This window comes from Anoplopoma fimbria, chromosome 23 (assembly GCF_027596085.1).
Source record: "Anoplopoma fimbria isolate UVic2021 breed Golden Eagle Sablefish chromosome 23, Afim_UVic_2022, whole genome shotgun sequence".
NCBI lineage: Eukaryota > Metazoa > Chordata > Actinopteri > Perciformes > Anoplopomatidae > Anoplopoma > Anoplopoma fimbria.
This window is the reverse complement of record NC_072471.1, coordinates 18,123,056-18,148,308: the sequence shown is the minus strand read 5'-3', so window position 1 is coordinate 18,148,308 and position 25,253 is coordinate 18,123,056. Positions and strand designations below refer to the sequence as shown.

The 25,253-nt window shown below is 43.5% G+C and overlaps 1 protein-coding gene across 1 annotated transcript in view; it reads right to left on the bottom strand.

Annotated features, from left to right (window-relative positions):
- mpped1 (metallophosphoesterase domain containing 1) overlaps positions 1-24,346 on the bottom strand; it is a 65,008-nt gene extending 40,662 nt beyond the window's left edge. The window contains exons 1-3 of the mRNA XM_054624958.1: positions 24,168-24,346; positions 22,760-22,941; positions 3,806-4,031 (exon numbers count right to left, since the gene is read on the bottom strand). Coding sequence (XP_054480933.1) covers positions 3,806-4,031; positions 22,760-22,941; positions 24,168-24,346 — 587 coding nt within the window. The remainder of the gene's footprint in view (positions 1-3,805; positions 4,032-22,759; positions 22,942-24,167) is intronic.
- Between the last annotated feature and the right edge of the window lie 907 nt (positions 24,347-25,253).

The window sequence follows — 25,253 nt, the reverse complement described above, 5'->3', positions numbered from 1 at the left end:
TCTTTGGTTTGGAATAATAGAGCCCTGGTTTGTTTGCCCAGTTAGCTCAGCAGCTCTTTTTCCTCTTGTCTCAACCCGTTTGTCATTATTCAAAATGTCCTACAATTTTCTTTGTAATAATACTTATAATCTTTTTTTTTTGAGAGCTCTTTGTGACAACAGAGAACACAAATATACACATTAGAAGTATTAAAGGGCTGCATGAACTGCTGTGAGGATTTAGAGTTGTGTAGCGGGTTTCTCTGCAGAGTCAGGGGGCTTTAGTTGAGTTCAGATGGGATCACTCTTCTCGATACCCAGGATTCCTACAATCCCACTTACTTTCAGCACAGACTGAAACAGGCATGTGAGCTTCCCTTCCCTGTCCCTTCAGCTCTCAGGCAGAGGGCGGAGTGTGATACGTCCATGACAAATGACTAGTAAACTCACATTAGCGTCAGGAAGACGCCTTTGCATGTATCGCTCCGCCGACGCATGAAGTGACACATTTGGAGGGTTTGGGGAGAATAAAGCAATGGGGTATGGATCGGGTTGTGTGGCTTGTGTGTGTGTGTGTGTGTGTGTGTGTGTGTGTGTGTGTGTGTGTGTGTGTGTGTGTGTGTGTGTGTGTGTGTGTGTGTGTGTCAGAGAGAGAGAGAGTGTTCCACGCATGGGATGGACTGGAAGAGCCCGCTGAGAGGCACAAAGCATCAGACTACCTCTAAGGAGGAGAAAGAGAGAGAGAGAGAGAGAGAGAGAGAGATGGATAGGAGTGAGGGATGGGCAGAGAGTAGAAGTAAACGGCCCGTGGAGCCGGATGGATGGAGGGATGTAGGAGGACAGAGAGAGGAAGTGATAACAACAGTGGCAGACGACGGGATGGAGAATAAGAGGAGATGGTGGACAGAAATGAACACGCTGACTGTAGGAATTGGTAAAAGAGAGGATAAATAGAAAGAGAGATGGATGGAGAGATGGATGGATGGTCAATAGATAGATAGATGCGTCCTGGAATTCTGGGAAAACAAATGACGGATTTTCCAGTCATTGAAAACACATTGCTCACAGTGGGCAACGTATCCTCATACAATGGTTCCTGTGACATTCTATGAAATATTCATACATTTTTCTACGAAAGCCATCAACATGTGTCAACTCACACTAAAATATACACGATATTTTCAAAATAAACTTTCGTCCTCACAGAAAACAACTCAGTTAGGTTTGGGCAACAAAACCATTTAGTTAGGTTTATTAAGAGATCGTTGTTTGGGTTTAAAATAACCACAGAAGTTCCGTTACTGAGATACTTAAGTGATATGACAAAACATGTCGAACAAACTGCGATCTCCTGGCCTAAAGATGGTCATTTGTTAGATCATCCCCCTACCCTTCCACCCGCCCGGTGTGTGATTAAGAGGTCTTTATGAGCCCTAATTGGACCAAATACTGAAATTTCTTTGTGGGATATCTACGAATGAGGTATTTTTCGTAGGATTGGCTACAAATGCTGGATGAGACCAGCCTGCAGTGAGTCATGAGCCTCGTTAAAGACTCCACTTAATATGACAACAAAAATCCTTCATAAATATGTAAGAGATGGTTTCAGACTTCCACAGAGAGGTAGGTAGTGTATGATGCGATCCCTATCATTCGTACCAGCTAGATCTTCACTGAAAACGTAAAGGGGACCCTGGATCTTTATTGGATCCACTTCCTGTTGGGTCAGACTCCAGACTCACAGACGGACTGAAAAAGCACTCAGACAATCAGGCTGGTCAAATAGTCCGACAGGCGGGTAGCACCTCAGGGTGGTGGAGGTGATGGGAATATAATGGGTGTGTTGAGGGGATGGGAGTGGGGGGGGGCGGCAATCCAAAAGCCATAAAACAGTGCCAGCCTGGCATCGCCATGGCGACTGAGGGACCGGAACAGGCACCGTCCCGCTACTCCTGCCAGAGAGAGAGGATCCTGTGGAGGAGGAGGTTGCTGCTGCTGCTGCTGTGTGTGTGTGTGTGTGTGTGTGTGTGTGTGTGTGTGTGTGTGTGTGTGTGTGTGTGTGTGTGTGTGTGTGTGTGTGTGTGTGTGTGTGTGTGTCTTCCATCTCCATGCAGAGACCATCAAATGAATGAGGAGAAGAGGGAAAGGAAAGGAAAGAGGGTGAACAGATGAGGAGAAAGCAGGAAGGAGGGAGTCTCAGGAACAGGGGAGACAAAGCGGAACTGACGGAAGAAGAGGAGAGCAGGAGAAGAGGATGGAGTGAAACGAGAAGAAAGAAAACATAACTGAAGGGTGCAAGAAGGAGAGAAGGATAGGAGAGGAAAGGGTGAGGAAAGAAAGGAAGACTGGAAGGAATATGGAGGAGGGAAGAGGGGAGCCAGACAGTGCAGAGGGGGAGACACACGGAGCCTCCAGCTGGAGCCCCTCTGTGCTGCAGGAATACACCCCGAGGCTCACACACACACACACACACACACACACACACACGCACACACCACACACACACACACACACACACACACACACACACACACACACACACACACACACACACACATACTCGTCACCTCATGTCCCTATTACACCAGCCAGGGCCAGCCGGTGAATCTGAATAAAATCATCTCTCCCTAAATCTCCATCCCTCCCTCTTTCTGTCTGTCTTCTGTCTCTTTCTCTCCACCCATCCCCGCCTATTCCTTCTTTTCCTACATCTTTCCTTTGTCTCCTCCCTTCCTCTTTCCCACTTCTATCTTTTTCTCGGTCCACCTGAGGCAACTCTCTGCAGTGGCCTGAGCAATAAACTCAGGGGACCCTGCTATCACAGCAAACCAATTACCCAGAACTGGGGGCGCACACACACACACACACACACACACATTCAAACATTGCCATCGGGAGCCTGTCACCATAAAACACACACACACACACACACACACACACACACACACACACACACACACACACACACACACACACACACACACACACACACACACACACACACACACACAAAGAGGATCATGGACCACCACCTAACCACTTGCACACATACATAGAAAAGAGGCAGCCTGTCCACAAGGAGTAGAATAATAGAAAGCAAGTCGAAGCTAAATAAGGAGCAAATGGATGATTCATTTGAATGATTCAGAGATGCACAGATGAAGTTGAAAAGAGGACCGTAGGAAAGCAACGTTTTAACTTTTGCACCGAGTCATGGCCGTATTGATCTGCTAAGGGGGCCTAGGGCAAAGAGTGAGCTGCTGGGCCAACCCAACCCCACCACTCACTGTGTAATGTGTTCAGTTTTCTACGGTGGAATACTACCTAGCCTCACATATGCAATTTGGTTATTTGACTAAACACAAATTAATTTACATATAGGCAAAATATGAACACAAAAAATAATAAGATATTAAATAAAACTTAAAAAGAAAATTAAAAGGTGTGCCACAGTCAGAATGTTTGCTTTACTCTTTCGCAATATCTGGACAAAAGTGGTATAGATGCTACCTATATTTTGATGCTAATTCATTCCATTCTTAGTCCTTCTCTTGAGCCAATAATGGAAAACATGAAGAATAACATGCACACTGTTAACACCTAACATCTAGTCTCCAGCCTGATCTCCTGACAAAAAAGCTAAATCACTTATCTCGTATCTAAGCAGCAGCAAGCAAGCTCTTCAGACATACCTTTTTGGATTCATCAACAAATGTTACCAAAATGTTTCATTCACCATTCCTCCCATACAAGACACTATTGGAGAGAAATGAAGGTCTGAGGAGTTTGCTCTTTCATGTGCAGTGCGATGGCAGGGATTACTCACCAGGGGGAGCCGTAGATCTTGACTCCCCGTACGGTGACCTCGGAGTCCTGCAGGTAGATGCAGTTGGTGAGGAGCGACTGGACATTCTCATAATTCTCCGGCTTTAACTTGGAGGCGGAGGGGAAGTAGTAGAAGTCCTGCTTGATCAGGTCAGCCATAAACTCCTGGTCAAAGGTCAACTCGTGGTTCCCAGCGATTACGATCTTGATGTCGTAGGGCAGGGTACCTGGGGGGGGGGAGAGGGGGAAGAAAATAGGTTAAAAAAAGGAAAGGGTAGGGGAGTAGGAAAAGAATGGGAGAAAAAAGGTGGGTAGAAGTAAGAAAAAATGTAAGAAAAAGGGAAGATGGGAGTCATTTTGAAGTGACAAGGAGAATGTGGAGAGGAGGCAAAAGTTGATGAAGGACAGATGAGGGGGAACAAAGCAAGAAAATAGGATGGTGCAAAGATGAGTTATGAGAGGGGTGGATATAGAGGAAAGACAAGAAAGGAAGAAGAAGAGAGGTGATAATTGGGAAAAAGGGGGTGGAAGTGGTAAAATAAAGAGAGAAAAGCCAAGAACGGGGATCAAGCATGGGTCACAAAGTGCATATAAGAATTGGACGTAGTCATGGTGACATCACCAAATGGTTTGCAAACTACGGATCTGAAGCCTCAAGTGTGGCATTTTAGCTGTTGCCATCTTGTTTTTTTGGCCATTGTCGTCTTGAAGCTATGTACAAACGCAAGTCAAACAACACATTTGTAGACGACCAAAACTGTTACCATTGACTTCCATTAACTGTAAACACACTGTGAAAGGGTTAAAGTTCTAAGACGGAAACACAGCAACTCCCAGTCTGGACAACGTTGTGGTGGCGACTTGTCAATCACTGTGTAGCCCCGCCCTAAAGCATACCCTGCTTTATGGTCTGTTTGACTCTAAATGGAGCATCATTTACTAAATGAACATCATGCTGTATTGAAGAAGACTTGAAACTACAGATTGAGACCATAAACTCATGTTTACAATGTTCACTGAGGGAATAAATCAAGAGAGAAGTAGAGTCATTTTCTCATTGACTTCTATACAACCAGAGGAGTCGCCCCCTGGTGGACATTCGAGAGAATGCAGGTTTAAGGCATTCACTTTTCGGAAAGGGAGCTTGCCGCCTGGGAGAGATAGAGGTGCAAACAGAAAATGGAAGGAGACATCAGGACATGGAAGGGGTGAATTATAGAAACAGAAGATGTAGGGGAGGGAGGCAGTAAAAGGAAATGAAGGAAAGAGGGCTGGCAGACAAAGTGCTGAGCTACAGGGAGGAGAGGGAAAACTGAGGACGATATGAAACTCTTCCCAGGCGGCTTGGCTTTGCATGCGACATGGCTTTCTCATTGTCTTCCCCTCGATTTCTAGCAAATCTGTACATCTGTCTTTGCTTCCCTCCATCAGTCAAGGTCTCAACCCAGTGCACTGCTGTCTTCTGTTTATGGAGGCATAGCTGAGTGCATCCGTCAGGGAGTCTTTATCTGGAGGAACGGTGATGAGGGGAAGGCAGAAAGAGTGATCATTGTGAGGTTTACGACGCAGAATATTAAACATTTACTGGCTATACAGCAACCGCCCGCCGCATCTTTCCCCCCTTTCTCTCCCATCGTTCTTCTATAATCAAACACCCACTCCTTCGCATCCCCCCCCCCCATTCTCCTGCTCTGTCTCAATGGCTTTAATTGGCTATTCAAAGCCTGGCACAGCGGGGCGCGCGATCGATCCGTGCCCATCAAACCCAGCGGCGGCCGGCCCTCTACAAATCTACACGATGTTTTCAAAGCTCTGCTGAGGAAACAGAGGGCCAACATTGACAAACATCTGGGGGTCTGCTTTGTCAGGTATAGAGCGGCTGACGGAGAGTTGAATCACAATTTTTCTTTTTTTTCATGTAGCTGAGTACATCGGTTTATGTTTGTGAGTGGCTTTCCCTCTCGCGTTTGCGAGTTTGCATGCATCTGTGCATGAGCGTGTCACGTTGGTGAAAAGGAGTAATTAAAGTGAGCTTTAGAAGAGGCTGACAGCCCAGCGACGGCTCTGTCATAACAGCCAATCACAGTGCGGTGACAGAGAGAGAGAGAGAGAGAGAGAGAGAGAGAGAGAGACGGGAGCAAGGGGGGGTAGGGGGGAGGGGGAGAGAGCGACAGAAATACTTTAGGAAGCCCAAAAATCCTTGAGTGCGAAGGAGGAATAATAACAAGATGAAAGCAGCTGTCAAAGAGTGCCCATCTCTCTCAGTTTGGGCCGGGGGCCGCCCCCTCTCTCCCCCAACACAGCTCCCATTTGTTTGGCAGAAGCGCTCGTGTTTAGTTGTCAAGCAGACACCAAAAAAGCCCCGTAAATGAGGGGCTGCACCTCCACAAAGGCACACGGACACACATGCTGCAGCACAATCAAACCATGTTTTCCACCGCTTTCATCGAAGGCATTTTGAAGTATCGTCAGAGGTCAGAGGACTACTTCATTCTAAAATAAAAAATGTGATCATTATCTTCGATCGAATCCCTATTGAAGCTCGTAGGACAACTGAACAAAGTATTTAAGGTAACAGGGCTTCTTACCAAGCATACATAAAATCCCGGCACATTCACTGAATGTCTAACATTGTGTTTCTGCACTGTGGGTCAAGAAGTTCAAAAATTACCTTTCTCTATTTTCCTTACAAATTTGGAGGAATGTAGGAGAGGAATTACAGAAATAGTTGAGCAAACATTGCACTTTTGGAACCACGGTGAATTTGGCAACACTTGGAATGCACTAAGTACTGGGAAAGATTTTAACAAAATGCCTATTCTAACAAACTGGACTGGTCATTCAGTAATTCAAGAGTCCTTCCTCATGTTTTGAGATATCCACTGACAAACTCAGAGAATGCAACCGTAAAATGAAAAAAAAACCTCAAAGAAATGTATAAGAAATTAGTAAAAATGTACAAAAAAAACATTTAGATTCACTTTTAATCAATGGCCAGTTAGCATTTGTGGCTAACACCAAAATGTCTTTGTGCTTTGTGTGTCAGATGCCTGCAGCGGCAAAGTTGTTGAAAAATATTTTGTGTCAGCCTCATTGCTCAATCAGTAAAGTCAATTTTCTTGTTTCATGAGAGACATGTTTCATACACTCTTTACATATTTAACCTGAGTGACCATTTATCCACTTGGTGGCAGTGGAACAAGTTGAAATCACAACAGTGCCAGATTATGACCTTAAATAGTATTCAGGGTCTTGATTCTGTCAGTATGTTGTCTTATCCAAGTCATCAAATACAGCATATAAATAGCAACACTGTGTGAGTCTGTTCTTTGCTATATTATAATTTATGTATTCAGTGTATATTTGAATCAGGTTATATTTTCACTTCTCTACCATGATCATGAGCTAGACAGCAAGTCACTCATGATTGACTATTTTCACGACTATCTCATTAATAGGATATTCACAAAGATCCACTTGTAGTGAGTGTGTTTTGTCGCCTTCTTTGATGAAATCCTATATAGTCCCAAACCCCCCTGACCAAGCTGCAGTATCTAACGAGTTGGGAGTGAGAATGTGTTTTGGAAATATTAGCAGTGCCGTTATAAAATTAAGTTGGAATTAACTTGCATTTATCACACAGCCATGTCAGGCTGTTCATTTCCTGGGTCTTTGCTTACAGCATGTATAAATCTGGTTTAATTGCATCTCATACCGCCTCAGAAAAATGCTACAAATTTCAGAGAGCACAGATTTTCTCTGCAGCCTTAATGACGACTGTGATAGCTTGTTTGAAAAAACTAAAGCTCGCCAGGAAAGGAGCCAAGATGCTGCAATGGAGCGCAGCATTTACCAGGAGACTCATTTAGCTTGTTGTTTCAGTCTTTGAAGCTTGAGTGTGAAGTGAAAACTGGACTGACCTGAGACTGCATGCAAAGCTAAAATGCAAAGTGAATATGAAAAATAAATGAGATAAGGTCAAGAAAAAGCCTTTAGTCTAAAACCTTAAAAAAAACATTACTTTTCTATTCCGTGTCGGGTCAGGGATCTCATCTCAGGGATGGCACATTTACATCTGACAGTACAACTTTGTCCACCTGCATCTGCAAATGGAAGTAAAGAAATGCAATGATTCACACGGCTTCATCCAAACAGACAAGCTGAGAGAGAACGATAGCTGCTTTGGATGAGATCATCAGCTAAATGCCTAAAAAACGCAAACATCGAAAAAATAAGTAAGGGGAATGGATGTACTGTATACGTGCGTGTGTGTCTGAGGAAGATGGACAGCGTGGCAACACGGCGGCGCTCATACATTTTTCTACAAATAAACCCCTATCTGTGTCTCCTCAGAAATTCTGCAACATGAGCAATTTTTCACCCATGAAGTTTGACGACCAACTGTAAACTGAGAGAAATAAATCACGGGAGAAATATAAAACTCCACCAGCTGGACACAAATACCCCAACCGTCCTCCTACACACACACACACACACACACACACACACACACACACACACACACACACACACACACACACACACACACACACACACACACACACACACACACACACACTCTTACTTAGCAGAATTAAATTTCAATTTCATGGATGAATTTTTTGAAAGTTTCCCCCAGTAAAAAATAATAAAAAAAAGGCTGCAAAATGACAAGGTGTGAATACCAACCAGCTAAACTTTACATAGCGGTGATTCTGACTAAAAGCAGCCAGTGTGTGTGCATCTGTTTATTGTGGAAATTCAACTGCTGTCAATATGAGAATAATAACAATTCAAAAAAAAGAAGAAAGAAATTCAACAATACACTCTCTCATTGTGCATGTCCACAAAGAAAAAGAAAAAAAAAATCAATTTCTGCATCAAATAAGAATGTGTTGCTGCTGTGACAAAAGACGGAGAAGAAAAGGGAAGAGGATGTGGGTGGATGTGTGCAGGGGGGGGCATCTAAACATTTGGGCCCCGACATTCCCCCACAACACGCGGAACGCTCTTTGTCGCCCCGCCATCTTTTGTCTTTGAATTCAAAAGGCTGCTTTTTAAGCAACAAACAGTTTTAATTTGTCTGCGAGTGAAGCAGCGGTGCGGGGAGTACAGCCACCTCGCGTTCCGCCGCATCAAGAAGATAACAAAAGAGGAAGGGGGAAAAAATAAAACACACACACACACAAAGTGAGCAAGGGGGAGTGCAAAGATTGAAGAGAAACATAGGACTATAGAGCAGGCTGGAAGTGAGGCTGCGTTCAGGAGTGGAAACAGCTGGACTTCAGTCTCTCCTTCTGCCCCTTCATCCTTTCATTCCTCTCTGGTTCTGTTTCAATCCCTTCTCGCTCAGCGTCTTTGCTCTTTAGTCAAGTGCCTGCCTGCCTGCCTCCAGTCCCACACGTCCCTGATCTGCTGTCTGTCTGCAGTGTGGCCACAAAAACCTCCCACAGCCGCAGGTACGTACACGAACCCAAGGTTCTGTGCATAAGCATATTGTATGTGTATTTTGTCACGTTATTGTGTGTGTGTACACAAAACACAGGCTACAGTGTGTGTGTGTGTGTGTGTGTGTGTGTGTGTGTGTGTGTGTGTGTGTGTGTGTGTGTGTGTGTGTGTGTGTGTGTGTGTGTGTGTGTGTGTGTGTGTGTGTGTGTGTGTGTGTGTGTGCCACCCCCCCGCCACAGGAAATCTTCCGGAGTTCGGCCACCATTGTTCCGAGGCTGCGATGGGGTGGTCTGCTCTTTGAAGAGGAAAATCCCTGCTCTGCCCGAAGCTCTGGCATGTATAGGGGGATTACTGCCCATTGTGTGTGTGTGCATGTGTGTGTGTGTGTGTGTGTGTGTGTGCATGTGTGTGTGTGTGTGTGTGTGTGTGTGTGCTCTTGTATGTGTGTTTGTGTACATTCATAAAAAAATTAAAAAAAACACAGAGATGTCCTGCCTGCCAAGACAAAGTTAATTCCTTAGTGTGTGTGTCTGCATAGATACCAAAGACTAGTAGCCAAAATGTCCTGCCAAATAACTTAATACCAAAGTGTGTGTGTGTGTGTGTGTGTGTGTGTGTGTGTGTGTGTGTGTGTGTGTGTGTGTGTGTGTGTGTGTGTGTGTGTGTGTGTGTGTGTGTGTGTGTGTGTGTGTGGAAGTCAATAAGTGTTTATGTGCAGTTGCAGAAAACAGGGGCCAAAATCCTGCCAAACCAAAATGATTAGATTAATACCAGTGTGTGTGTGTGTGTGTGTGTGTGTGTGTGTGTGTGTGTGTGTGTGTGTGTGTGTATGAGTGAATGCATGTGTACCAGAAGCAGTAGCCAAAACCTTCTGCTAAAATTAAATTAAAGAGAAAGTCCAGCTTATAACAGCTTGGGTCTTAGTTTTCATGGCACATAGGCGTTTAATTTGTGTTTAGTTAAAGTATTTACACAGTGTTATTTTGTTGTTTTTAAAATAACCATATCAGAACACACCAGGAGCTTAAGTTCATCACATACTGTATATAAGAAGTGGACGAAGTCACCATGACGTCACCGGTTGGTTTGTAGACTGGTTTTAGACCTCCAGCTTGGCATTTTTATGCAACCATAAGTGACTGGAGAGGGTGGAGCTTAGTACAACCGAACGCTGAAATAGACATTTTTTCACGATAGAAATGTTACAATAAACATTCAAGTGTTTACGGAAGTTCAGTATTACATAAATTAATTTAGTTATATCCCACCCAAAGGTGAAATAATTACCCAAACTGCTTTTGTAAACATCCATCAAAGTGAACAGACCTAGTTTAATTTTGATCTACCATCATTTAAGACACCCATTTTGAATGTTATTAGTAAATGGTCTTTATCAGTTGTTATCACCACCATTTCAATGCTTCAGACGGGACAAAACTGTACCTTCCCACACATTGTGCTACAGTCGCAGTATTCAACACACTGTGAGTTCAAACAAAACTTAATTAGGTTCAGAAGGACCATGGTTTGAGGATACAATAAGTATGTTTGTTATGTAACGTAAGTAGTGTACATAAATTCGGCATCAACGGGTTGAGTTTTGGTTTCACCCAGGACATGAACAAGAGTCTCCTGGGTGAAGGTCATGTGTTTATTTGATCCAAACATAACATCCACCCCGACTTCCTCCCTAAGGGGACCTTGTTGCTCTTTATACTACACATAGACTGTAAATAAGTAGTGAACGTACTCCATGTGACGTCACCTATTGGTTTGTGGTCTGCTGCTTTAAAGCCTTGAGTTTGGCAAGTTGGCAGTCGCCATCTTGGTTTTTGAAACCAGTGAATGAAAGAGACTATAGTTGGACTGCAGTGGGGTGACGCCGTGGTAGAGACGCCATATAAGGTTTTGGTAGCAACCTGCCAATCACAATGTAGCCCCGCCCTAAAGCATACACTACTTTATGGTCTATTTGGTCTTAAATGGACCATCATTTACTAAATGAACATCATGCTGTATTGAAGAAGACTTGAAACTAGAGATTGAGACCATAAACTCATGTTTACAATGTTTACTGAGGGAATAAATCAAGAGAGAAGTAGAGTCATTTTCTCATAGACTTCTATACAATCTGACTTATTTTTGAACCAGAGGAGTCGCATGGCCTCTTGGCCATTAGAAAGAAGCAAGTTTAGGCAGCTTTGGCATTGGGTTCACTTTTCAGACCTGGAGATTGCAGCCTGATAACACATCACCTTTGCTCTCATGATTACTTCCTCCACTAGAGGTCGCCTGCCTAAATATTTTGAACCTCCCTGCAGTGATCAATTTTACCAATAGATTATAACGGCCTACTGAGCCAATAAGGAGGTAGAGTAGGGCTATTCCACCTCAAATCTATGCTCTTGATGACAACCGATGACGCCCATTTAATGGGCTGATCACATACAGAATGGGACCTGAGATGAACTTGGGGTTGAGATAATCTAAATTAACTTTTAAGTTGTTTACAACCTGTCTGATCGTCTCCGGTTTGTGGCCATGTTGGACCGTTGTTGTAATAGCAGGATGGCCAGAACTCTTTAATTCCAAACTCTATGTCTTGGTTTAGTTTATTGTGATCACATATTCCTGTGCGCCTTTGTGCATGTACGCCCCACAGCTTCTGTACGTATTTTCGTTATGTATAGAACACAGTGAGATTATAGCCAAACAGTACGCTTTAGCCTGCCTTTATCTGTGTGTGCATAAACAGAAACACAGTAATTCAAGGGGGGGGGGGGCTTCAAAAGCAACGGCACTGATGTTTAAAGACAGACAAGCTAAAGACTCAGCTTGGATCAGTCGTAATTCCTCCCACAGCATATGTGTGTGTGTGTGTGTGTGCGGCTCTACTTGTCAGAGACCGGGAGGGAAGACTGGCTGTGAGAGAAGACTGTAATATGTCACATGGAGAGAGACAGAAAGAGGTGAGTAAGGGACAGACGTGCAACAAGGTACAGATGGATGACAGAAGGGAGGGAAGCGGCGAGGCCCCCGCCTTCTCACCTCGGCTTAAACTTAATACTTGCTCGTTTCGTTTAACTTACCGCCCACACACACACGCACCATTGTACACACACATACACAATCACACGAGCAGACGCAAAACAAAGACAGCCAGCAATTATGAGACGGCGTACACAAACACCACCTACTGAGCCGCGCATCCAAAACACACATTTTATCAGAGTACAGCAGCACCTCCTTACACTTCACAATGTCCTCGCCCAAACATAATGCGCCGCACACAAACAGGCTCCGCAATGCACACACACACACACACACACACACACACACACACACACACACACACACACACACACAGAAACAGTGACAAAGACGGATACAGCGCATCATCATGCGGCCTCGTAGGTGGTCTCCCTCCTCTCTCTCTCTCTCTCTCTCTCCTACACTCCATCTCTGTCTCTTTCATCCTGTCTGCTCCACTTCCACGTTCGGCGTGACGGCCAGGATAATGCGGTTTGAAGATTAAGCTGCAACTTTTTCGGGAAGGAGCGACGTGGGCCCCTGATGAATGGTGATGACTTCGATGGCTGGCCACACGCCATCTGTCCCATGTCTGTTTAAACCAGATCTCTTCTGACGCGACATTTAGCCGCCTGTTAAAGTGCGACCCATTGAACGCTGCAGTTTTCTGCAGAACGTAGCGTTATGTTTTTTGTTTTTTTTTACATGGCATGCATTTGTGACAGCTCTGAACCCAGTTACAAGTTGATGTGCTCAAGGGTTCACAAGATTCAATATTTATTTATATTTCCTTTTTCTTTCTTTTTTTTTGTTTACCCATGGAGTGTATACCCTCAAATGTCTCCTCTGATATACTTTGAAGTTACATTGTGTAAGATCTGACCAGAATTTGAGTATTAAAACAGTCAATATTATTACCGTTATCAACAGAATATTAAGAGGAAACCGTGTTGACGTCATGTCGAAAGATGTCTGGGAAATCTGTTGCAGAGATATCTACTGAAATGGATTTGCTAACCAGCTATGTCTTGTAATACCACTTGTACCTAGAGAAGCGATAATGAGTCGCTGTAGCCTCCAGTCTGTCTTCAGTCCAAAAAGTAGAGCTGCCCGAGCGAGGGCTTGGCAATCAAGTTGAATTTACAGTTTTGATGGTTTGTTTATTTAATTGATTCCAATAAAAAATAAAAAACGTCTCGTAAAGACTTAAGGGCGGGCGGATGCTCCGGGAAACGAACCTTCAATTAATGGTTAGCTGTAGCAACTAGAACTCATCCAGCACAAAACCCGGCTCCGGGGTCTGATCCCGGGGGGGGACTCCCCTGACTTCCCACCACATCAGCAAACTTTCTGTTGCTGCCGTACACAGGTTAGACCCAGTCCCAGCCTGTGACCTGTGACTCCCAGTGCAGGCGTTGGAGTTGGCTGAGTTGCTACAGCTAACCGCTAACTGAAGGTCCATTTCCATAGCAACCCACCTTCCAGTGAAGTGGTCTGGCAGTGGCGCTAATGTTACATAAAGCAGGAACTCTCAAAGAATCCTTGGAAGACTTTTCATACTGTACATGACAACAATGTATATTTGACAAAATGTGGCAGCTGGTCAAGTGTTCACATCTCAATCAAATCCATCCGAAATAAGACCTTGCTGTCTGGAAAGTTTAAATGTTATGCGCAGGTGGTTGTATTTTATTAAATCTAAAGTGTTTAACGTTTTAAGCCGCACATCAATAAGATTTATTTGAACAGTGAGTTAGAGAATAATCCCTAAATATGCAGTTCTCCTCAGCTCCATGCAGCACTTTAGGTTCTTTCAGCTTGTTGTTTTGAGTTTTCCAATGCCATAATCTGGTTACACATTTGCTTGACTCTTCACAACTGATAGCATGTAGAATGAACTGTGTGTTTGATGCCATCATCTGTACACAGACTGACTGATTCACATCCGACTCCCCTCCGCTCTGTGTTTGACTCCCTAACAGCTTGGCCTCCGTTTGCTATCTGTTTCTGCTTAAAATGGCTCATGCAAATTCAGCAACAGTTACAATCACATGCACCGACACTGACCCAGAAAACAAATCTGAGACAGAGAGAGAGAGAAAGAGAGAGAAAAGGGAAGATTATGAAAAAGACTTCCATCATTTTATAAGTGATATCCACAGAGGCTTCACTCACTTCCCAGTGTTTTTTGAACTTGGATTAAATGAAAGAAAATAACTTGTTTGAAAGAAAAAGTGGGGATGTTTCTGAGACCATTTTCACATCCTGTCGCTTCTCGTGCACACACACACACACACATGCAAGGATTGCAATCTTTCAAGTGTGCAAATAGACGACACAAAAGCAGTGAGGGACAGATGGGAAGCAGTTTGCCTAAATTTACAGTCACTTGGAATTCTGTCGAGTTTCCCCAATGTGAAAAACCATAAAGGAGTGTCAAACCTCCTCGTTATGCTCTCCTCCAGCAGCACTCACTGCTGGGTAAACACAGGAGAGGGGGAAGAAGAAAAAACATAGGATGGAAGGAAAGTGGAGAGAGTGAGAGAATGAATGGAAATTAGGCTTAGGGAATGGAAGGAGAAATGAGGTAAGGAGGAAAGTTGTGAGAGAAGAAAAGAAGGGGAATATGGAAGGAAGAGAGAGAGAGAGCGAAGGAGGAAGAGAAGAAGAGCGTGCTAGAAGAAGACAGCAGTGATAAAAGTTTAATGCCCTCGCTGTTACCAAGCTAAAGGGAGCAAGCTGGGAGGAGAGCGAGGGAAGCTGAGGTGAAGACGAGGTCCAAAGGGGAGGTGGGAGGGGGGAGGGCAACCTCTGACAGAGGATGAAGACGGAGGGCAGCGAATCACACACACACACACACACACACACACACACACACGGCTGCAAAGGTAGTTGCAGAACGGGGAGACACACTCTCCGTCTCCCGGGTGATGAAGAAAAGACACACACTCGCATTCAAAGTGCCCACACGGCAACCGCATCATGGTCGTCACTTATCTATTATTCAGCAGTTGAGGGGAAAAGAGTAGAGCACACGCTAAATAAAGAGTTGTAGCTGAGATGCTAAAGGCTGTAGACCTCGCAGCCCAGAGTAAGAGAGAGACAGAGAGAGAGAGAGAGAGAGAGGAAGAGAGAGAGGGAGAGAGAGGCCTGTGGTGGTTTGACTAGGGGGGACACTGACACATAATATCCAAACCAAGACTGAAATTATCAAATTTCACTCCATAAAACCTTCTTCCAGCAGCAGCAAGCAGAGGTTTTCAGCAGAAATGCTCTGATAAACCCACTGTACACTACCAGCAGACAAATTTAGCAAGTAGATGATATACACAGTGACGCATAGAGTAGCTAATGAGCCCGGTATTTTCATCAGGAGTTGGAGGAGACCAAAAGCGAGCTAAGTGAGAGTTAATATTGGACTTTACATTCATCAGTTGGCCAGAAACACTACTCAGTGTGAATATTGCTGTTTCTCAGTGTCTGTTGGTTGAGTCCATTTTAAAGCTGTTTGCCAATGTTTTTAGCATAGCAAATGTTTAAGATTGGTTTTAGCTTGTTGTGACATTCCTCTGCCCCAAAGTGGCCAAACAAATCAAACAATGCAGTTTTAATGTCTCAACAGCTATTATCTTGGTGGCAGTTTCAACACACTATCTAAATGATCTTAAGCATAATTTTATTCCATCTAAAGCTAAAATCAGCCAACGAGATTCCTAAAAAAATTCATCAACACATCAATAGAAACTTCTCAAGCAGCATAATCCACGTTTCCATTGGTGACCATATGTTGAGTACCAACACTCATGTGTCACGCTGAAGGTGTGCTCTGAAAGGTTCTATTCACATTCCAAAACATTTTGACACATTTTGTGTTACGACTTTGGTCACCAATGGAAACCACTGTAACTGTAAACTGTTAATCCAATCATGACTACGGCTACAGCTCTGCAGAGGAGCAAGCTTATCATTAAAGCCCACAGGTGGTGGATATTTAATGGAGTATTGCAGTATTTCTCTAAAAATCCTCTGCTTCGTGAAACAAACAAGGGATAATGTGTTATTTTAACCTGGATTCACCCTATGAGTCGAGTTCATAAAAGAGATAAAATTACATAAATATTCCCTTAATAATTCATATATTCTGTGAATGGAAATTTTCCTCACACAAAGACAGAAATAAACATTGAAAATACAATATTGTTGTAAATTGACTTGCGTCAGTATTTTGTTCTGTGTGTGTTATGCCAGTAAAGCAGCGCACTGAACTGAATTCAGACACACAATAATAAAGTACAAAGCCTTTAAGAATTAAAGATGCTCTTCTCTTGACCTTGAGTCAACTCCCAAGCACAATGAGATCCATATTTAAACAACTTTCACTGCAGCGTATTCCCGCTCCGCCAGCTCACGCCATCACGGGGCATGAATAAAGACGTCACTCAAGTCTATGGCGAGTGGGCAGTGCACGCAAACAAACACACAAACACAGAGAGAAGCGTTGCCTCGGCTTACGAAATCCAAGCGGATGCCTGTTGGTGTGTGTGTGTGTGCGTGTGTGTCCGCGAGATGTGATCAAAGAGGCCATTATTGGAGACAATTGGACTGAAGTGCTGCTGCTCGCGAAGCCCGAAGTCTGCCCCTCACTCTCAATAACCCTTTCTTTCTCCTCCCTTCCTCTTCCTCAGTCTCTCTCCTCTGACTCTCCTCACCTGTCCCGCGTAATCAGCCTCCATCCCCTCCAGTCCAACTCTGGCTTCTGCACAAACGGAGGCTTTTCAACACCGTTTACAGTCGTCCTTTTTGGCTATCACAACTCCTCAGGCTGTACAATGTGCTTGTGTAGTTTCACTACTTTAACACACACACATTCAATTTGTATACTACCGCTAGTTGACCTTAGTTTCTAGTCATTTGAAAATAGAGTAGAAAATGTATACTTTTATGGTGTTTTCCCATAATAATACTGCAAACTTCCTTTTAATTTTGAGAAATTACCAAAAGGGGACTCCTTGAACTTTGTCTACCTATCAAAGAGGGGACCTCAATATACACACAGGCTTATGAAGACAGACCCAACGATCATGAAGAACACAACCACCAATAGAAACATAAACTTAGAAAAAAAGGACCATGCAGTTGAGTGGCAAGTTTAAGCTCCTTATCTACAAATCATGTATACTTATATATATATATATATATACATGTTTGTGCATTACAGTTTTGATTTTAGGATGCTCCAGGAACTATCATTCAGTCAGGAACACTCACGTCATAGATTTTTATCCATTTATTGCAACAATGGAAATACAGTTATACTTGGCGCTGGTGGCTCCGCTATTAAAATGCTCCCTGGATTGGCCAAGCAGCTACTAAGCCAAAACAGGGAGCACCATGCATAGAACCCCCGGTATACGGAAATGAGCCCAAGGTGAGACTTTAAATTCCATTTCAACTATTTGTTATGCAAGATTTACTCTGGACTAAAAAGGGTGGGGTGGAGGAGGCAAAGCTTTGCCAGCAGTACGGTCTGTATCGCGTTGGTGTAGCAAGGATCAGTGAGAAGGGAGTCATATTTAAATGGACTGCCTTTAGGTGAGAGTGAGCGGTGATTGGTATGTGGCCGATTAGAAGCTATGATTCAATCGGCTGGCTGTCAGCTGGTTATGGCTGGGGGCGTATGACTTCTGTGTCCTGCATGAACTAACGCAAAGCTTCATTCTTTGTAAAGTATAAAAATCTTATGACGACTCTTGAATTCCTTCTTGACTTCTGAAGTCTGCATTCAGTTACATTACCATTGCATGGTAATACAGTTGAAATGCAGCTGGCTAAAAGTCTGCACTGCATTACAAGAAAATGGACTTTGAAGGTTACTTTGACAAAAAAAAAAAGCAGACTGGATTTTAAATGTGTTGGTTTACACAACTTAAAGGGTCCCTTAAATAAACTTTTGTTAGTAGTTAATATGTACATCTTCTTTATCAAACTATTCATTGATTCTAATAGCGGGTCTATGGTGTACTAAAGGGGAAAAACAGCCCTTTAACAGAGAAAACTAAGTGGACCAAAAAGTTGAACGGATCAATGGTTGCCCAGAAAAGGGAAGGACATGTTTACGGAAATAGGCTCCTCCTATTTTAATTGAATGACTGTAGAAGACGTTTTCAAGAAATTGAGTGTTGATCTTTAAGCAAGTTTCAGGAATATGCTATTGCAATTTAATTTTCATACTGTACGGAAATTAATAAAAAAATCAATGGATGCCTAAAAGAAGGATATTCAAATATTTAAAACACACTAGAATTGGTGTAAAGTGGCAAAGTATAGTTAATTTGTAGTAAATGGTCAGTCCTTTAAATGTTATATTATTTAAGTGCTCCCCTTAGGTTTACTATAACACTCGTTTCTTTCTCTCCCAAAGAGAAGCTGATTGGACGCACATTTGGAATAACAAGACTGGAGGAGAAGAAATAATTCTTAGGAAACAAGGGATTTGCAACAACAAGTAGGAAATTATTCTCAGTCATGCCTCTAATCAACAATTATTTATACTCATAATTAATGCCTTAATCATTTTACTCTATAAACCTTTGGAAAATACAATCGTCCATCACAGTTTCCCAGAGCTATATTTATTTAGCTAGAAGATATTTGACTTAAAACTGTATAAAACAGAGAAAAGTCCTCACATTTTATAAGATGATAGGATGATAAGATCTTTATAAATGACAACAAAATGGTTGTTTATTACTACTACTACTACTTAAATTCAATGGTTTCAACAATACATTAGTAAAATCGTAAATAAGTTAAGTGACTCGCAAAAAGCAAACAAGATTGTCCCAAACCACTCATTCTCAAACTCAAGTCCTACTTAAGTTCAAGAAGTGAAGACCGCAAAAATTATAAAACACACACACACACACACACTCCCCATACAGTGACTGACAGCTGGACCTGTATGGATCACCATGACAACAGAGGGCAGAAGTTTGGCATCAGTCTCCAGGGCTGTGAGCTGTGAGTTTACCCAGGTAAGGCAGCCTTCCTCTGGGGAGAAGTATTCCTTCTCCTCCTCCTATCCAGTCCTTTTTAAATCTCCTCCTCCTCCTCTTTCACTGCCATCACCTCATTTTCCATCTTCCTTTTTTTTCTTCCTCTGCATGAATTTCATCTACTGTCTCCTCAATCCTCCCCTCCGTTCCTCTCTTCTCCTCGCCTCTCCTGCAGCGTTCGTCCGTACCTGACAAAGCCTTGAGCGGCTGCCAGCGGCCCCGGGAGCCGACTGACTTCCTGCTAAAAATAAGAGCTGTGAGAAGAATCGCAGAGAGCTGCCACCGAGGGCTGAAATTGGGAAGAGGTTTGGAAGATGCGGAAAAAATGAGAACGAGAGAAGAAAAAAAAAAAGGGAAAATCATTACAGAAAAAAAATGTAATAGAGTTGGGAAAATGAGTTTGGGGGAATATAGATGGAGATAAAACAAACTGAAGGAGCTGCGCTACACAAAATAAGAGTTAAAGAAGAGATGGAGAAAAGATCGAGGAGACTCCATCGGAGGAAAGATAAGAGAGTAGAAAGTTTGGGAGCAGATAGCGTTACCTGACCGCGGCTCAGCTTGAACCTGCTAATGAATATGCTCAACCTGATCTCCCTGTAAATCTGCTCTGCACACACTGAACAGCAGGAGGTACATTCATCTACTGTACAGCATGGGACTGTGTGTGTGACAGAGACGGGGAGCAGGAGGGAATGAAAGAGAGAGTGAAAGAAGAGGAATAGCCAGATTATAAATATTTATACGAGGGAGTTGCAGGGGGAGACGGAGATGACGGCGGAGGAGAGGAGGAAGGGATGAACGGAGAGGAGAGCGAGAGTGACTTCAGAGGCAGCAGCAGGCGTGTTTGGCTCGGTTTATCTTTTCTCTCCCAGTCTCTCCCGTTGCCTCTCTCGCCGCTGGAGTGCGGGGCTAGCGGATTTGCAGCTCGCACTCCCTGCAGCTTGCACGTGTGTGTGTGTAGAGGAGGGGAAGGACAACAAGTTCTCCCCTTATCCCCCCCCACACACACACTCCCTCAGAGAAAGGGACGAATACACAAAGGCACCCTCTAACAGGCTTCCACCGTTCTCGGAGGAGGTTTGCAAGGTGTTGATGACGGCGGGCGACAATGACGACAATGGTGGAGATGATAGCAGGGACCGCTCTGCTGTACCTCCACTGTTGTAGATTCACCGATTCAACAGTTTTTATCCGACGCGCTGGCTTTGTACGAGGTCACTTCATGCCGGTTGCACAGATATCACGCAGCGTTGATAAGACTTACACTTGCTGTAAAACTCAGAACAGAGATAAGATGCGTCCGATGGAGGCAGGAAAGTCTGAGCCCGGCAAAGCTCCTACAAAAGGGAACGGCTCTGAAGTAACAGGAATAAACCAGGAATATTTTTTTATAATGACAAAATGTCTTATATGCTACCTTTTAATACAAGTTATGTCACATTGTAGTAATTCAACACACTCTTGGTGGTCAAGAGTATGTAGACAGACTTGTCTAGGCAAGTGGACAGCTTTGAAAAACAAATCTTAACTCAAAGTTACTAGTTATTTTCTGGGCCTTCGACTGCATCTCATTGTCTTCATCGGCAGATAGAATCTGATTATTTTTAAGGGATATGGCCCATTTGAGTATAATGCATTTTTCACACAAGAGTCAAATCAACATATGGACCAACCGTGGCCTGCTACATTGTCAACTGTTGAGGTGTAGCTCAAGCATTCGTTGAGGTAGTTATGTCTAATTTAACCACATAGGAACTGGCCAACGACATTTTTTAAAGACGGAACGGAACAGGGTGAAACAAAAACATAGCATTGGTTGACGCTTAACCCTCTCAACGGAGTGCTGAAGAAAGTTGAGATTGTTTGAACTTTGTTTTGTAACTGTTGTCAGTTTTTAGCTTCATGTCATCGTCTTCCATTAAAAACAAATAAGAATGTAGGTGTCGCTTGTAGCCTGAACGTAACATCAGTGATGACTCCTGGGTAATCATTACAACGGAGCAAACCAATTTGCTGATGATGACCATGAAAATAAACTAGTTAGCTGATCTTGAGTTAAAGCAGCTATAATCAATAAAAAAATATTTCAGCAATGTGAATCCCACGGCGGAGAGGCAGACCCTGACAAAAAAGCTTTGATTGTACGTCAATACAAGCGCGGATAACTGTGCGAAACTTGCACACAGCATGCTTCCATACATCGTACACCAGGGGCTGTGCATCCACAGAAAACCAGACAGCAAACTCACAACAGCAAGAAGCAGATCTTCTTTGTTGGTTGTTTTTGGCTGAACGACAAGGTAAAAGAATAAATAAATGTGAGCAGCTGCTTAACAGGAAAAGGGTCAGTGGCCAGGGGTCCACAGGACAAATGACAAATTTAAGATCAGGCAGACTGACTGATGCTTATGCTACAACTATACATTGTGCTTAACAATGAAAACTGGCTACATACAACAGCAGTATAGAGAATGAAAATACATTACATTTCTGTCTATAAACAGGGTCAAATATTAAAAGTGTAATGTAAATATTCAAAACTATGTGAGGATCATCTGCTCCATCCTTTAGGCTTTTGAAAACCCAAAGAGTTAACTTAACATGCCTGCTCTGTTTCAGTGGTGTCAGTGTTCAACTACAGGGATCTGAGCTCTGTCATAGCGAGAGGAGCGTAACACAAACCAGACTCGTACCGCACCACATCGCACTTAAAGGACCATACTGCGGGTTTTGCATGTTTCACAAAAATCACATACTGTGGGCTGCTTTCCAAAGCAATGCACCAGTTTTTAGTTAGATTTTTTTTTTTCTCATTTCCAGGCAGCGGTTGGTTTTAATTCATGTCAGTAGGCTACGCTAACAAAATCAACTTGCAGAGACCTCCTGTCCGTCACATTGAACACAGTCTACTTCATTATTTTGTCAAAGTTCTCATTGTGTGTTATAAGCAGAAAAACTTTTTTTTTAAAAACTGTCCTTTGTGGTGTGTTCAAGGAACCTCCTCAAAGATTTGAGAGTCGGCTGCCACAAAGCGATGCATTCATGAGCTCTGTTGTCAGAAAATTGAACACAGAGGACAAACAAGAAGCAGACTGTGAAATCCTGTTGCTTGTTACATTTAGAATATGTGCTGTCCACGAGTTGACTCAAAGCTCTGATGATCTCAGAGCGTCCTTGAACTCACCAACAAGGAGAGATTCAAATCTATTCAGTAAGGGAGGAAATCGATTTATGGCATGCATAACGATCAGCCATAAAGTCAAGTATATTTTTGCAGTCAATGTTCTAAAATGTGTAAAACCTCTCCTATCCAATGAAATCTTAAAAACAGCCCTGACCGTCACAATGGGACCTAGTTAGAGAAAGCCCGGGCCCTGACCAGCCCTGGATCCAAAACCACAACTCCCACAGATGCTAACCTAGCCAGTCGTTGAACTTCTTGACCTCGGAGGGCAGCCCCAGCTCGGTGAAGTCTCCGGCGTGGATGAACACGTCTCCGTACGGCATCTGGATGCTGTCGGTGCGGGAGTGGGTGTCCGAGATGCAAACAAAGCGGGTGTAGCCCGGTGGCTTGGGCGTGTCGTGGGGCATCGGGTCCACCCTGAAGAGAGGGGGGACAGCAAAAGACAAGTTAAGAGAGAGGGGAAAGGAAAAAAGGGGTCACTGAGGCTCTTGGAGAACTTAAACAATACAGAAGAGAGAGAGACGCAGGGCTGTATGCAGAGTCTCTGTGGTAAGAGGCTGACAATAAAATAAGTTTGCATTAGTATCCAGCAGAAAATCATCCCCACAGACAGCGGAGGAGACGAGACACAAGAGGCCACAACAAAAGCGCAGCGCTGAGAGAGACAGAAAGAGGAATGTGCAGAGATAGAAAAAGAATAAAGCACAGATATAGAAAAAGAGCAGAGTCCTGTGGGATCTGCAGCGAGTGTGCAGATCCACGGGGTCTCCAGGGGGGAAAGAGGAGAGCTGGTGAATAACCGTGGCCCACTTTAGAGAGCGCTCCTCCAGGTACGATAACACCCAGCCTCCTCCGCCGCCTCCTCTTCCTCCTCTGCACCCCACCACAAGAGAGAGAGAGAGAGAAAGAGAGAGAGAGAGAGAGAGAGAAACGGGTGGAAGTGGGAAAGGAGATACGCATCCATGTAGGAGAGTCACAAAGTAATGAAACACAGATGAGGGTTCATGGAGAATGTTTCATTTCTACTTGTGGTTATACTGAAATGTAAGGAAATGTAAAGTGATGCATTATAGAGACCTGCAGAGATCTGTCTTTCATAGCATCACTATACTTGTGTTTATTCCTGGTTATATAAAGTTAAAACTGAAACTAAAGCTGAAGTCAGAGAAGCTGTGTTACCACAAATGCAACACTGAAGGAGGACCAATTACATGTAGCCATGATGATGGTTTATCTTTCTGTCCATTTGTTTTCAAATGAGTTCCAGTTTCTTGTCCAAGGAACGTCTCTTGCGCTATGCGTCGCGTTTTAATAGCGATTTTAAGACACATAAAAGTTTCGCAACTTTTCAGCAACTGACACAAAGTCGCACCGCTCGTCAGTGTCACACATGGCCCAGACAGCCAATCAAATTAAGCAAGAGGTGGGCTCTACTACTTTACCACTCTCTTCCTGTTTTGATACTGGTAGATGTAGTATGAAAGGACAAATGCAGGCCAAAGGTTGATATTAGCGTTTTTTTATTAGAATGAACTATATATTTTTCAGCAGAGCAACAGCAAAAGCTAGATGTCTGCATTGAATCATAATTATAATAGTTATAATATTTTTAGAGCATCCTATATATTCTAATCTCTACTCACATGTGGACATGTGGCGGCTGGAAGCGTCCCTGGTTGATGTTGTAGAAGGTGAAGGCCTGAGTGGGGTTGGTGCTGTATTCGTCCACTTCCACCGCCGTCCTGTTGCCTCGCTGGGTGTGGGACTGAGCCTGCGACTGTTGCCGTCTCGCTGCCATGATCTCTGACAGGGTGAAGGCCATGGCACAGGGGACCGGAGTGGAGCTGGGTGGAGGAAGACCAGGTGTCGTGTGGGGTAGAATAGCTACTTGTTGTTTTTTGCTTTAGGGTAGCGAGCAGATAGTTCAGCCTTAGGAGAGGCTGCTGTGAGTCTTCCAGACGGGCTCAAACCCTCGCTGAGCAAACAGACACAGTGAGCTGAGTAGAGGACATCACCTCCTCTTCCTCTTCCTCTTCTTCTCTGCAGCTCCTTCGGTACCTGAGAGGGAAACAACAGAGCAGAGCTGATATGAAGAGAGTGTGGTAAAGACAGGAATTCAGAGAAGTGGTGGAACGAAAATAATGGTTTTCACAGTTTTACTCATCTATGAAGCCAAATATTTTATTCTACAGTTGGAAGTTTAGATGCTTTGCTTTGTTTCATTGTAAAATGAATATTTAGGGGTTTTGGACTGTTGATGTCACCTTTGTCCTCTGGTACCTTTCCTGGTACAATTCCAAGAAATGTATGGGCAACACAAAAATCTAACAGGTTCCAAATTCTCAGATTTCTAAGGATCATTTGGGTCTGATGCCACCAAATTCTTTTTCAATGTTTGTCCATTTTTTTTTTTTTACAGTGATTTATCATTGGAGACTGTGCTTGAGTTCAAAAGGAAAAGAAAACGATGTTAAAACATGTAGATGCATTTTGCCAAACCGAGCAGAAAACTAAAATAAAAATAAAGTAACCTGTATAAGCCCGTCCAATCATTTAATTCAGCCAGAATGTGATGATTGGACGGGCTACCTGCCTACCTGCATGTTTTCTGCCCATACTCATTGCTCATCACAAGAACCTTCCACACGCTGCTATCCTAACAGCTGCAAGTACTAACAGTAGCCATGGTGGTTGTTTTCGTTCAAATTGATCATTTTGGGGGCGTGGCG